Genomic DNA, 14,854 nt, shown 5'->3' on the forward strand with positions numbered 1-14,854 from the left:
TACAGGGATGCCTCATTTTAAGCGATGAGTTAAACCATGCATCTCTAGTGCTTGGGGCCCGACTCTCAGGCGCGACCATAAGGATCTTCAAACACAACAGTGAGTATCAATGATTTTATCGAAGAGGTACCCCTTGCTCCTACAAAAGTAAAGATTATTGATGCGGCTCTGTCCTTGCTCTTCAAACTGGGAGCTTAGCTAATGAAACACAGTTATGTTTATATTCGCTACTGGCTTGTTAACCTCCGGTGACCTGGAACAAATGGTTGAACTGCATTAAACACCCAGATTGCTAAGTGTAACCCAAACATATTAGCGTCACTGTCATTAATAGTCTTGCTGAAGCTATGGCAGAGCTCTTAGAGTGCATACAATTATCAGAAGTGTAAAATTGCCTCCTTTTTTGTAACTCTCCCTTGGGAAAGTTTGGGGACTTGTTTGTTTGTTTGTTTGTTTGTGGTTTAGTTTTTTTATCAAAGTATAATTGATTTAAAATGTTATATAAACTTATCATTTATATTGTTAATTTCTGCTGTACGGCAAAGTGACTCAGAAATGGCTCAGTGGTAAAGAATACTCCTGCCAATGCAGGAGACACAGGAGACATGGGTACAATCCCTGGGTTGGGAAGATCCCCTGGAGGAGGAACTGGCAACCACTTCAGTAGTCTTGTTGGAAAATCCCAAGGACAGAGGGGCCTGGTGGGCTGCAGTCCATAGGGTTGCAAAGAATCACACATGACTGAGCATCCATGCAGTCATGCATATGGTTTATCTCAGGGTGTTGAGTACAGTCCTATACAGGAGGACCTTGTTGTTTATCCATTCTGTATGTAACAGTTTGCATGTACTAAAATTCCAGTTCTCCCCTCCCCGGTCCACCCTCTGTGAGTCTATCTCTGTTTGATAGGTAGGTTCAGTTGTGTCATGTTTTACTTAATTTTTTATTGAGTCTTGTTGATTTACAATGTTGTGCCAATCTGCTACACAGCAACATGGCTCAGATATACACATCTATACTTTTTTTTAATGTTCTTTTCCATTATGGTTTATCACAGGATATTGAATATAGATCCTCGTGCTATACAGTAGGACCTTGTTTATCCATTCTAAATGTGATAGTCTCCCTTGAAGATTCTACAAAGATGAAGACGATCGGTAGATAGGGTGATAGGACAGATGGGACGTGTTCATAGCAACCACAAGCACAGTACACAGCCTGTGCTGTGCTGTGCCTAGTCGTTCAGTCGTGTCCTGCTCTTTGTGACCCCCTGGACTGTAGCCCGCCAGGCTCCCCTGTCCATGGGATTCTCCAGGCAAGAATACTGGAGTGGGTTGCCATGCCCTCCTCCAGGGGGTCTTCCCAACCCAGGGATTGAACCCAGATCTCCAGCATGGCAGGCAAATTCTTTACCATCTGAGCCACCAGGGAAGCCCAAGACTACTGGAGTGGGTAGCCTGTCCCTTCTCCAGGGGATCTGCCTGACCGAGTAATTGAACTGGGGTCTCTTGCCTTGCAGGCAGATTCTCTACCAGCTAAGCTACCAGGAAAGCCCAGTATACAGCTTACATAAATTTACAACCATTGATTTGGTTTTTTTTTTTCCTAAGTATAGGTTTTGACCCAAGCATTTGTGTTCTTGTTTTATAGCCTACTATAATGTGGTCCTAGGCAAATTACTTAACCTTCTTAGATTGTTATTTAGTAATTCCAAAAATAACCTCTATTATGATGCCTGATTCATGGTATGAAACTAATCTCTATTATGATGCCTGGTTCACAGTATGTTGGAAAAGGAATATAAAATGCCTGGTAATAGAAGCTTAGCACAATGCCTGGTAATAGAAGCTACTGAGTTGTTTGTACCTGCTGTGTTATTAGATGCATCTAGTAAAAGGTACCTGGGGGTTCTGTGTAATATTCTTATTCTTGCAAATATTTTGTTAAGTTTGAAATTATCTTCAAACAAAATTGTAATTTCTTAGTCCTTTGGCAAAATTACAATTGAAGAATTTCAATTTATCTTCCAATTTTACAAAGCTCTTAAAACATTCAGTAATTTATTCTTCATGCTTTCTCTTTGGGCCCCAAACAATAGATAACAGTTCTCATTTATATCTTTTAATAAATGCTCACTGTGGTTATTTTACACAAGCAACTAGCATTTACTGAGAATTTACACTGCACCAGATGCTGAGTTGATGATCTTTCCTTATGTTCTTATTTAACCCTGTGGATAGCCCCATGAGGTCAGTACTAGTTTACAGATGAATTGATTCAGGCTCCACAACAGGTTGCTTAATACCTGTCTAAGATCAGTGCTGCACTCAATATGCCAGCAAACCTGGAAAAGTCAGTAGTGGCCACAGGACTGGAAAAGGTCAGTTTTCATTCCAATCCCAAAGAAAGGTAATGCTGAAGAATCTTCAAACTACTACACAATTGCACTCATCTCACACGCTAGTAAAGTAATGCTCAAAATTCTCCAAGCCAGGCTTCAACAGTACATGAACCATGAATTTCCAGATGTTCAAACTGGATTTAGAAAAGGCAGAGGAACCAGAGATCAAATTGCCAACATCCACTGGATCATCAAAAAAGCAAGAGAGTTCCAGATAAACATCTACTTTTGCTTTATTGACTATGTCAAAGCCTTTGACTGTGTGGATCACAATAAACTGTGGAAAATCCTTAAAGAGATGAGAATACCAGAACACCTGACCTGTCTCCTGAGAAATCTGTATGCAGGCCAGGAAGCAACAGTTAGAACTGGACATGTAACAGCAGACTGGTTCCAAATTGGGAAAGGAGTATGTCAAAGTTATATATTGTCACCCTGCTTATTTAACTTATGTGCAGAGTACATCATGTGAAATGCTGGACTGGATGAAACACAAGCTGGAATCAAGATTGCTGGGAGAAATATCAATAACCTCAGATACGCAGATGACACCACCCTTATGGCAAAAAGCAAAGAAGAACTAAAGAGCCTTCTGATGAAAGGGAAAGAGAAGAGTGAAAAAGTTGGCTTAAAACTCAACATTCAGAAAACTAAGATCATGGCATCCAGTCATGGCAAATAAATGGGGGAACAGTGAGAACCGTGAGAGACTTTATTTTGGGAGCTCCAAAATCACTGCAGATGGTGACTGCAGCCATGAAATTAAAAGATGCTTTTCCTTGAAGAAAAGTTATGACCCACCTAGACAGCATATTAAAAAGCAGAGACATTAATTTGCCAGCTAAGGTCCATCTAGTCAAAGCTATGGTTTTTTCTAGTAGTCATGTATGGATGTGAGAGTTGGACTGTGAAGAAAGCTGAGCACTGTAGAATTGATGCTTTGGAACTGTGGTGTTGGAGAAGACTCTTGAGAGTCCTTTGGACTGCAAGGAGATCAAACCAGTCCATCCTAAAGGAAATCAGTCCTGAATATTTATTGGAAGGACTGACGCTGAAGCTGAAACTCCAATACTTTGACCACCTGATGCGAAGACCTGTCTCATTTGACAAGACCCTGATGCTGGGAAAGATTGAAGGTGGGAGGAGAAGGGGACAACAGAGGATGAGATGGTTGGACGGCATCACTGACTCAATGGACATGAGTTTGAGTACTCTGGGAGTTGGTGATGGACAGGGAGGCCTGGCTTGCTGCAGTCCATGGGGTCACAAAGAGATGGACATGACTGAGTACTAAACTGAACTGAACTGAAGACCCATTTCAGGGTTTTAACCTCCGGAACTGTAAGATAGCAAATTTGTGCTATGTTAAAGCCATAGATTTGTGCTAATTTCTTACAGTAGAAAACTAATAGACTTTCAGATACATAAATCATTTGTTCTCACTCACTAATGTACTCAACCCAACTTTTACCCATAAAGAATTCTCCCTGCTGCTGTATTTACATCAGAACACAACCACCTTTGAGATCAGGGCTAGCTTCAGTGTCCTTAGAACAACTTCTCATTTGAGATGTTCCAGAAATGAGATGGCATAGGGAGGGGAAAATAATTCAGTTTAGCCACAGTAGGTAAGGTGTCAGTAGCTGCTGGCTGTCTTTATTGCTGGATAAGCACTTGGATCACAAATGTGGGCAATTACTGTCCGCCCTCCATTTCTGTGCGTTCCACATCCACCCGATTCAACCATCCACAGACCGGAAATATTTGAGAAAAAAAACTTCCAGAAAGTTACAAAAAGCAAAACTTCAATTTATCCTGGGATAATCCTAAATGCCTCAGTAAACAATGATACTTTAATCCTTAGTAGGTATAAGTGCTGATTGGAATAAGGTAGAGATTTTTCAGAGAATCTGCCGAAGATGCAAAGTTGCCTTCCTGTGTGTGTAAGAGGTGTGCAACCAGGCCAGATAGGAGCTAATAACTTGTGAGATGGATTTTAAGAATGGCCATCTTCATGATGTATTTAAAGTGGTGAAAGAGAAGAACCCGCAACCAATAATAGTCTACACAGCAATCTCATTCAGACTGGAGGAGAAATCAAAAGCTTTCCAGACACGCAGAAGATGAGAGAATTCAGCACCACCAAACCAGCTTTAGAACAAATGCTAAAGGAACTTCTCTAGGCAGGAAACATAAGAGAAGGAAAGGACCTACACAAAATAAACCCAGAACAATTAAGAAAGTGGTGGTAGGATCATACACGTCAATAATTACCTGAACTGTAAATGGGTTAAATGTACTAAGCAAAAGACATGGAATGACTGGGTGGATTGAGAACACGTGCATGCGTGCACTTCCACTTACCACATCACTCTACCTAACCCCCCAAATTGTGTGTAATTATTTTATATTGCTAGGTTAATCGTATTTCTGTTATGGCTTGCAATTGTAATTATCTTTTATTTTTTGTCTGGCTACTGATTGTGAAAACTGATAAACATCTTTACTGTTGTGATTATGTAACTATTATTCACTTAATATCATGGTATCATGATTGGTCAACAAAAAATGATAGAATTCTATATCACTAAAACTACTATTTAATAGAAAAAGAAAAGTTCTTCCTCTCTGATCCCTGTCTGATGGGCACATTCCAAGGCTTTGAGGAAGAAATGGAAGGCTTATTTGTCAAAACTGAAGGTGGCTTCAAGAAAAGAGGAAAATGTAGCACTTCAGGAGCAAAAAAAAAAAAGAAAGAAACTATCTTAAAATATCAATAATGTCACACAAATAAAATTAAATGTAGCTGAGACAAATGTAAAATCCTACATTTAGGCTCAAAGAGTTTACTGCAGTATGAGAAAGAACTCAATAGTGGTTTGTGTGGGGAAACAGTATTTTTGTTAACTGGGTGACATGATCGCTGAACAAGAAAACCTGACTGGTGCAATTCTTTATTGGAAAGAGGAAAGAACTGAACACGTAAATAAAGTCTGACTCATTGGGAAAAAGAACGGCCACCTAAGCTGGATCGTTCATAAGCATCAGGACGATGGGATGTCATACAACCACACGCTTTCCACTTTCTTGGACTTCGCACTATCTGTGTCCTCTGCTTATATTTAAGGATACTTTCCTGACCTTGGAAGGAGAAGAGGTCCTATTTTTATGTAGATTAATACCAAAGGATTCTTGCTTATTATTTAGAGTAACTATGAATTCATCAGAATTCCTGTCCTTGAATTTTTGTATTCTGTATGGGAAAAAAATATACCTGAATAGTTAAGACTATTCAGACTGTCATAATAAATGTTGAATCCTATGTGACTGGGTTTGACCAATAACTTTGAGCTACTCATCATTTCCCTGCCTGCCTGCTAAGTCGCCCAGGTGGAGTCCAACTCTGCGACCCCATGGACTGTAGCCCGCCAGGTTCCTCTGTCCATGGGATTCTCTAGGCAAGAATCCTGGAGTGGGTTGCCACGCACTCCTCTAGGGGATCTTCCTGACGCAGGGACTGAACCTGTGTTTCTTCTGTCTCTTGCATCGACAGGCATGTTCTTTCACTACTAGCGCCGCCTGGGAAGCCCCCATCCTTTCTCTAATCCCCCAAATCAGCATGAGGAACCAAAAAGACTAAAAGAAGGAAAGTTCTGAAAGGAAGGCAATACTCTCTAAGGAAAAGTAAACAACGCGTAAGTCTATTTTTAGCAGAATCTATCACCAGGGATTAGCTCTTCCTAGATAGCAGATGTGGACAGTTACTGTCAGCCCTCCATTTCTACCTGTTCCACAGTCATCAGATTCAACCAACCACAGACTGAAATTATTCAGGAAACCATTTTCCAGAAAGTCACAAAAAGCAAAACTTGGACTCCCTGGGGGTTCAGTGGTTAGAAATCCGCCTGCCAATGCAGGGGACACAGTTCAATCCCTGGTCCTGGAAGATCCAACATGCGGAGGAGCAACAAAGCCCATGTTCCGCAAGAGAAGCCAGCACGATGAGACGCCTGAGCTGCAGCTAGAGAGTGGCTCCTGCTTGCCACTGAGAAGGTCCATGCCCAGCAAAGAAGGCCTTGCGTAGTTAAACAATAAATAAGTAAACAAATGAAATTTTTTTAAAAAGCAAAACTTTATCACATGCTGGCAACTATTTGTACAGCATTTACATTGTATTATAAAGAAAGCTGAGTGCTGAAGAATTGATGCTTTTGAACTGTGGTGTTGGAGAAGACTCTTGAGAGTCCCTTGGACTGCAAGGAGATCCAACCAGTCCATCCTAAAGGAGATCAGTCCTGGGTGTTCATTGGAGGGACTGATGTTGAAGCTGAAACTCCAATACTTTGGCCACCTGATGCGAAGAGTTGACTCATTGGAAAAGACCCTGATGCTGGGAAAGATTGACGGCAGGAGGAGAAGGGGACGACAGAGGATAAGATGATTGGATGACATCACCGACTCGATGGGCATGAGTTTGAGTAAACTCTGGGAGTTGGTGATGGACAGGGAGGCCTGGCACGCTGCAGTTCATGGGGTCACAAAGAGTCAGACTGAACGACTGAACTGAACTGAACTGAGGTATTATAAGTAATCCAGAGATTATTTAAGTTATAGGGAGGATGTGCATAGATTCGGAGAAAGCAATGGCACCCCACTCCAGTACTCTTGCCTGGAGAATCCCATGGACGGAGGAGCCTGCTGACTGCATTCCATGAGGTAGCGAGAGTCGGACATGACTGCGTGACTTCCCTTTCACTTTTCACTTTCATGCATTGGAGAAGGAAATGGCAACCCACTCCAGTGTTCTTGCCTGGAGAATCCCAGGGACGGGGGAGCCTGGTGGGCTGCCATCTATGGGGTCGCACAGAGTCAGACACGACTGAAGCCACTTAGCAGCAGGAGCAGCAGTGCATAGATTACACGCAACCACTGTGCCATTTTATATGACTGACTTAAGCATCTGTAGATTTCTGTGTCCACAGAGGTTTCTGGAAGCAGTCCTTTGTGGATACGAAGGGACAACCATGTTGAGATCCCAACAATCATTTATTCAACATTCACTGCTGCTAAGCACTGTATTAAGCCCTTTATATAATCGGCCATTCAAATTTAACAAAAATCCAGAGTATATTTCTCTTCACTATTCTGACTTATTAAGGGAGAACTAGGCTCAAAGTGACCGAATGACCTGCCCAAAGACACACACAACATACGGTGAGAGTCAAAATTCAAACCCAAGTCTGTTGCTCCTGTCTTGGTTCGTTTTCCCCAGGACCAGACCTGAGACGTGATGTGAAGGCAAGTCCTTTCCTTAGGAAGTGATCCCAGGATGCAGGCAGATGAGCAGGGGGTGAAGACAGGGAAGGGGGCAGCCAGGAAAGAGTGTGCTGTCTACCACAACAGACAACTGGAGACAAGTCTGCGAGAAGGCTCTGGGCACCAGTGTGAGTACCTCAGCATTACCCCACTGAGGAGTGGGAACCCCAGGGTTTACCCACCACTTCCCACTCGTTGGTAGGTTGAGGGCTGTCCTGACTCAGGCTGAGTACGCTCCTCCAGCCAGAAAGAAATCTCCTGGACAAAGAACAGCCTGTGTTTGCAGTGAGAGGACCCCAGGTACATGGACATCTCTGGATGATACTCTTCCACTCTCGCTAAGTCCAGCTACTGCCAGACCCCACGCCAGACCCAGAGAGAGACATGGGTTCTCATGGAAAATCAATCTAGTGTGATGCCTTATCCTGCTAGCAGCCTGAATTTTCACCCAGAAGCTAAAGTCTGGCCTCTGGCAACATGCTAAGAATATCTCCCTGCAGAGTCTACTGCGGGTAGCCCAAGGGAAACAGCCAACACTTAGTTTGCATTTGTGACTCATCAGTGCCACAAAACAGACTCTCCAGCCATTTCACAGCACTGGCTAAGGCATCAGCTCCAACCAGGGGCCCACAGGTTGGTGCGTTGAGGAAATAGGTCCAAGCACCATGGGGAGGCCTTCGGTGAACGCATCCTCTGGGCCGAGTATATCATCACCCTGAGAATTCCAGGACCTGAAATCTTGGGTGAATTTCAACTTTCTGGAAAGGTCAACCTCTTCTTTCAGAGGTCTGTGGAAGTCAGAACTGAGTTTTGTTTCTGCTTTTTCTGAAGTGGTCACTTTACTGGTAAATGCATGGGACGTAGATTGTAGGATAATGTTTCCTGGACTTTAATGTACAAGGAGGCACTGTGTGGCGACTTGTTAAAATGCAGAGTCCAGACTCAGGTCTGGGCAGGGGCCTGAGCATCTGCCCTTCCAACAAGCTCCCAGGTGATGCTGCTGTTCTGGGTGCTGGACCACACTTGGAGCAGAGAGGCTAGGAGTAAGCTCCATACTCAAGTGAGTCACAAAGGGCTTCTTGAGCTGGTCCTGAAGAGGAGAAGCAGTCTTTTCAACTAGGAGAGTTGCATGAGGTCAGAGGAATGGGCAGGCCAAGAAGTTGGAGTGGTTTGGGGGAGAAAAAGTCCAGAGGAAGAACCAGGATTCTTTCTAGAGGCATTTACAGGCCACGAGGAGGGGGAACAAAGGATGCAGTGTTTGTGGGAACACTCAGGGCCCTGCCTCTTCCGAGGGCTCACGAGTGTCATTTGAGTGGAAGGTCAAACCTATAAACATCACTTAGGTTACTTCACAAACCACAGCCTTTTAGATCTCCAGGCTCTTGAACTAGATTTTCACTTTAATAAATAAAGCAATTGCCTCTATACCTTTTAACAGTAAGAGTATTGAACCCTCGCTGGAATGAAACTTTCACATGCACTCACTCATTTCAACCTCAGCTACACAACAAGACACCTACCAATTACCCCTTTTTCCAGATGAAGAAAAAAAGGCACACGGTGGTGAGGTGACTTGTTCATTGACAGAGCTGGAAAGAGGCAGAGCTGAGATTTAAATCAAGGAGGTTTGAGTTCAGAGTTCCTCTTTGAAACACAATGAACTTAGACCTCCTTTCCACTCCATGCCTCCCCCGGGATGGAAGGGTGATGTAGCAATACCCTGCAGTTTCCATCTCTTGTGCAACTCTCCCGGGTCAGGGCAGGCAGGCAGCACTAACTGGGCACCCTTGGCTGCCCCGCGACCTGAAACACAGCATCCAGGTGCTGGCTCGAGCTCCCACAGTGCTCCCCGAGTCAAGGCTCACCTTCCTGCCCTGACCCCACTCACCCAGGGACCCCACTCAGTACTCCGTCTATTCCCACAGGCCCTTGCCTGAGGATCTGAGACCTCCAAGCTGTATCAGGCCCGAACCTGAGTGCATGGGACACCCTGTCCCTTTATGCAGACCCTGTCTGCTCTTCACCTCATGTCCCCAAGGCCAGACATCTCTACAATGACCCCCACCCCTGCCCCCACACACCCTCAAACCCCAACCCAACTCCTCTCCTCCCAGCTGCCCTTTGCCCTCTTCCAGGAAGCTCACCTTGCTTCTTTGACTAACAAAAGGCCACATGATACCTGCCCGCATATTTAAAGATCCATCCGGAAGACCTGAACCAAAGTATGTATCCAAACTGCTTTGCCAAGGCACCACTTCTCCAGGATATCAGAAATGCGCTCACTGATCTGGCAGAAGAGACTCTATAAATGTGACTTTGGGAAGAATATTTGCTTTGCTTGCCAAAAGTGGCTGTTATGATCATGTTTTCCCCCAAAGGCTGCACAAGGGAGCAGTCCCCCCAAAAGCATCTTATAAGTAAGACTAGGGAACTTCCCTGAAGGTCCAGAGGTTAAGACGTCACCTTCCAAAGCAGGCGGCGCAGGTTCCATCCCTGCTCGGGGAGTTAAGAGCCACATGTCTTGAGGATCTTAACCAAAACTTAAAACAGAAGCAATATTGTAACAAATCCGATAAAGACTTTTAAAATGATCCACACACACACACACAAAAGTCTTTTTTAAAAAAGTAAGAATAATTTATCATCAGTCACAGTTGCTTTAAGTATATGTTGCTTAATAGTTCGCATTTGGGCTCAATATTGAAGGAAGACACTGAGCGTCTCTGAAGGCACACAGGGAGGCCGGGCGAGGGGGTGAGGGATGGGTGGGCGGAAGAATTAGAAAGAGGAACAAGCAGCATTTCTTCATCATCCAACCGTCTTTTCACTTAAGAAGCAGCAATTGAGCCGCTGAGTATCTTTTGTATGTAGGCCTGAAAAGATTTGGGCAAGCATCCCACAGAGCAGGGACCCAGAGGAGGTATACCTCTAAATGCAGCTGGGGGGCAGGTTTCCTGGAGCTTTGAGGGTTGGAGGTGAATTGCCAGCACGCTGGGCAGCATCTGGGAAGCGCAGCCTGCCACTCAGCCCCCACCACGGGCCCTGGATGGGCGAGCAGGCGGGGCAGTGAGGGATGGCTGAGGACAAAGTCCTCTTGTCTCAACAAAAGCTCAGTTGCAGGAGAGAGACGAGGAAAGAGGCAGCCGTGGCAGGAGAAACCGTTTCAGCACTGTACAAGAGAGTAAAAAAGAGGCCAGGGACCCAGTTCTAATCTCTAGGAAGACGCTCTTTGAATTACACCGAACCTCCCTTCTGAGATGACTGCGGCTTCTTTGTGATCATTTCTGACTCGGGCTCTCTTCTCAGGGTCTGTACAGATCCCAGAAGCTTGCTGATATTATCCAGGCTTTGAATTTAAAAACAGGTGCAGGAAAAAAATAAAAATAAAATAAAAACAGGTGCAGGAACTGATGCAGACAGTCATTGCCACCTAAGGCTGATCGGAGATTTGGGCACAAAGATGGGCTGTTCCTGGGATTCAGTAATTCCTTAACTGGTGACAAACCAGGGCAGCTTTGAGCCAGAACGTAGCCCCCAGACTACATTGCATCACCCACCACGCCAGCTCCCTTCTCTCACCCTGTCACAGACCAAAAGAACCCGCCTTGATAAGCCAGATTTGTGGTGAATAACGTCTAAGGCATTGTTGTTACTCAACTTTGTGATGATTGCAAGTACAGAGTGTGTTATTATGACTTTGTAACAACACGCTGCAATAGCGCTGTGTGGGTGCACCTGGATGGCGTCAAATGTATTCTTTTAACTTCCCTAACTCAAGATTCTTTTTTATACTCTGACCAGAAACTGATTTGTTTAGACTGAGTCTTTTTTGTTTGTTTGTTTGTTTGGGGTTTTATTGGTTTGACAAACTTCTGACTTTAGTTTGCTTATTTGAAAAAAGCCAAAACCTAATTGTTCCTACCTACTTCTCAGAGGTGTCATAGGGATTAACATAATGTGAGTATAAGTACTTTAATAAGTATTATTATTTGAAAATCCCTTGCAGATGTTAGCACATGATTTGCTGAAACAGTAGACTCTCGTAAGGCCTGCAGACCATAAACCACAATCCCCTGAATCCTACAGGTCTGTAACCCACGCTGTAGAATTATACAGTAAGAACTTGAGAATCAGAAATGACCAGATGTTAACATGGGCCCAGAATCCTACAGTGAGTGAAGGCATACCTTTCTGTGTCTAGCCTCAATGATTCTGTAAAGCGTTTATCCCCCATGGGGGAAACATGACTGACTGATTCTCCCTTTGCGCGAGGGTCCCAGTGGGTGGACACCAGGGTTTTTTTTCTCAAGTTCTGCTAAAAACCTCTCCCCAAAAAGCTGTCCATTCATGACAAATACTATGAGCTCCCTGCCGTCTGCAAAATACAGCAAACACATCAATGGCATTTGCAGGCTGTCTGATATTAGACGAATGGATAGAAACTTCTCTTTCCCTTAGCAGTGTTCACTTAAACTCCCAAACTCAGCCTCTAAGATGTATGTGACCTCTTTGACTGCAAGAAGAGTATGATAATCTAGGCAGATTTTTCAAAAGCTTAGAATATCAATTTTTATTTTTTTTCATTAAAAATATAGAGTGTGATAAACTTTGATGTTCATCTACAGTGGTGATATCTCCACTAAGAGAGCAATCGTCATTCTCTTCTCCTCCAGAAGTTTGCCCCTGTGCAATCTCTCATCTCTTCCCTAGGCAACTAACTAGTGGGAGAAAATTGACTTTTAAATGACTTATAATTTAGTTCTCTTGGGTTTTCTTTTATTACTGGAATACACTCATCATGTATTATTTCTGTATAAAGACTTGTAAATTCCAAGTCCCAGGAGGAAAAACCCTTTAAATTCAGTTCTGTTTAGACTCATCATCTCTTTATTCTCTGAATCATCATCTCTTTATTCTCTTCCAAGACTAACAGGCCTTCAGCGGATTACAGGAAAGGGAGCTGGTTTCTCCAAGCACAAGGGTTCCTTCAACACTTTAGGAGCCCAGCTGAAAGCAAAATGTCAATAAAGGTGAAGGGCTGTTATCCCTGAAATTCTCAAAGAAAGCTGCTTTTTGTTTCCTTGGCTGCCCTCTAGTGGACAATGATGCAGGGTCATTAAAACATACTGCATCTTGGGTCATGACTCAGAAGATATCTGCCTGTCTTTAAAACAAAAGCTAAAAAGACAGTTATTTACTGCAAGCATGAGGAAACTATCCTTACTTATAATTCATATTTGGATCCCAAAGTGTCATTCCCTTTCCTGTTTCCTCGTCTACAATCCTTTCCGTGAAAAGATAAGGGATTCAATTATTACCTATCAAATTAGCTCTAACACTGAGCATTAGGACTAGGCTAAAAGGATGAATAAGATAAGGTCCCTGCCTTCCCTGGAGGATAGACATGAACTCAAATAATGAGCAATGTGATGAGTGCTTAAAAGTAGAATAGACGAGTCTGTGTCTGTTTTGTGGGTAAGTTCATTTCTGTTGCTTTTTAGATTCCACACATAAGTGATGTCATATGGCATTTGCCTTGCTCTGTCTGACTTACTTCACTCAATATGCTCATCTCTACATCCATCCATGTTGCTACAAATGGCATTATTACAGCTGAGCAGTATTCCATGGTGTATATTTACCACATCATCTTAAGCAACAAAGTCCTACTGTAGAGCAAAGAGACTATGTTCAATAGCCTGTGATAAACCATAATGGAAAAGATTATAAAAAGGAATGCATGTATGTATAACTGAGTCGCTTTGCTATAGAGAAGTGAATACAACATTGTAAACCAACTATACTTCAGTAAAAACAAAAAATTTTTTAAACAGAATAGACAAAAATATACATATTAAAAAATCATTAAGGACACAAGGAAGAAAGTTAGTTTGCTGTATTGGCCAAAAGAGCTCTAGTGGAGTCTTGCGTGATGGGTGGAAGTTCTCCAGACAGACCAGAAGAGAAAGTGTGTAAGAGAGATGAGAGGCTGTGTGTTGAAGAATACTGAGAAATAGTATCAGGAAGATAGCCAGGAGCTAGGTCAGGAAGGGCCTTTGGAGGCTGCGTTCATTAGCTATTCCTGCAACAGACAGCCTCGAACCCTCAGTAGCACCCAATAAATATCACTGATTTTTCCCACGTGACTGAAGGTGGGCTGGGCTAACTGTCCCCCTTGTCTCTCAGCCTCTCTTGGACCCCTCCTGGGACCAGCTGGGCTAGCCCTCGGGGTGTTCTTGTCCTGTTACTGGCAGAGCACAGGAGGAAAAGCAGAAACATGGGAGGTCTCTCAAGGCCATACTCAGAACTCACCTGCTCTCTCTTCCCTGGATTCTCTGAGCCAAAGCAAGTCATTGGCCAAACCCAAGTCAGAGGCCAGAAAACATCCTGTGAGGTTACATGTCGAAGGACTCGAATGTGCGGAGGGTAGGAATTAGGGCCAGTAATGGCACCTGCCACAGTCTCTATCTTGGAAATGCTGGGTTTGAGATACTCACGCATCTCTCTGCAATGTGGTTGGGAAATGTAGCTCAAAATACAGGTCTGCTGTGTAGGAATGGAGTCTGGATGAGAGTGAATACACATACATGTGTGCTGTTTCACTTTGCCATACAGCAGAAACTAACAGCATTGTAAATCAACTATACTCCAGTTAAAACGTTAACTAAAAATGTTAAAAGTAGAGCATTTTCATTGGAAAAAAAAAAAAAGAGGTCTGGCTTTGAGTGATGGATCCAGGAGTCTCAAGACCCCAAACACCAGACTTGTGGATCCCCTCCCATGCCAACTGGTCCCGAATCTCTAGGGGTGAGACTAGTGTTAACTAGTGCCCCAGACGATGCTTCATATTCTCTGAAGTCTGAGCCCCACTGGTAGATAAATGGCATGAAAACGACACTGCTTTAAAGTTTTGAAGCCAGCCTGGGGCTGCTTTACTCCAGAATGTGGCCTCCGCGCTGCTTCCATTCACCCACTTCCCAAAGCTCAGGCGTGAGACCCTGCTGGCCAAACATGCTGCCAAACATCCTGCCACTCCTGCAAACCAGCTAAGCTCTCCCCAGCCTGGTGAGTGTTAGATAATGACCTCTCCAGGCTAATTTTAACCTGGCAACAAATCTTCAGCCTAAGAAATGCATT

At 43.7% G+C, this 14,854-nt stretch overlaps 1 protein-coding gene across 1 annotated transcript in view; it reads left to right on the plus strand.

Moving 5' to 3' along the window:
* SPTLC3 (serine palmitoyltransferase long chain base subunit 3) overlaps positions 1 to 14,854 on the plus strand; it is a 157,243-nt gene that overhangs the window by 85,904 nt on the left and 56,485 nt on the right. Inside the window, exon 6 of the mRNA XM_043883774.1 lies at positions 6 to 99. Coding sequence (XP_043739709.1) covers positions 6 to 99 — 94 coding nt within the window. The remainder of the gene's footprint in view (positions 1 to 5; positions 100 to 14,854) is intronic.

This window comes from Cervus elaphus, chromosome 23 (genome assembly GCF_910594005.1).
Source record: "Cervus elaphus chromosome 23, mCerEla1.1, whole genome shotgun sequence".
NCBI classification, from domain to species: Eukaryota; Metazoa; Chordata; class Mammalia; order Artiodactyla; family Cervidae; genus Cervus; species Cervus elaphus.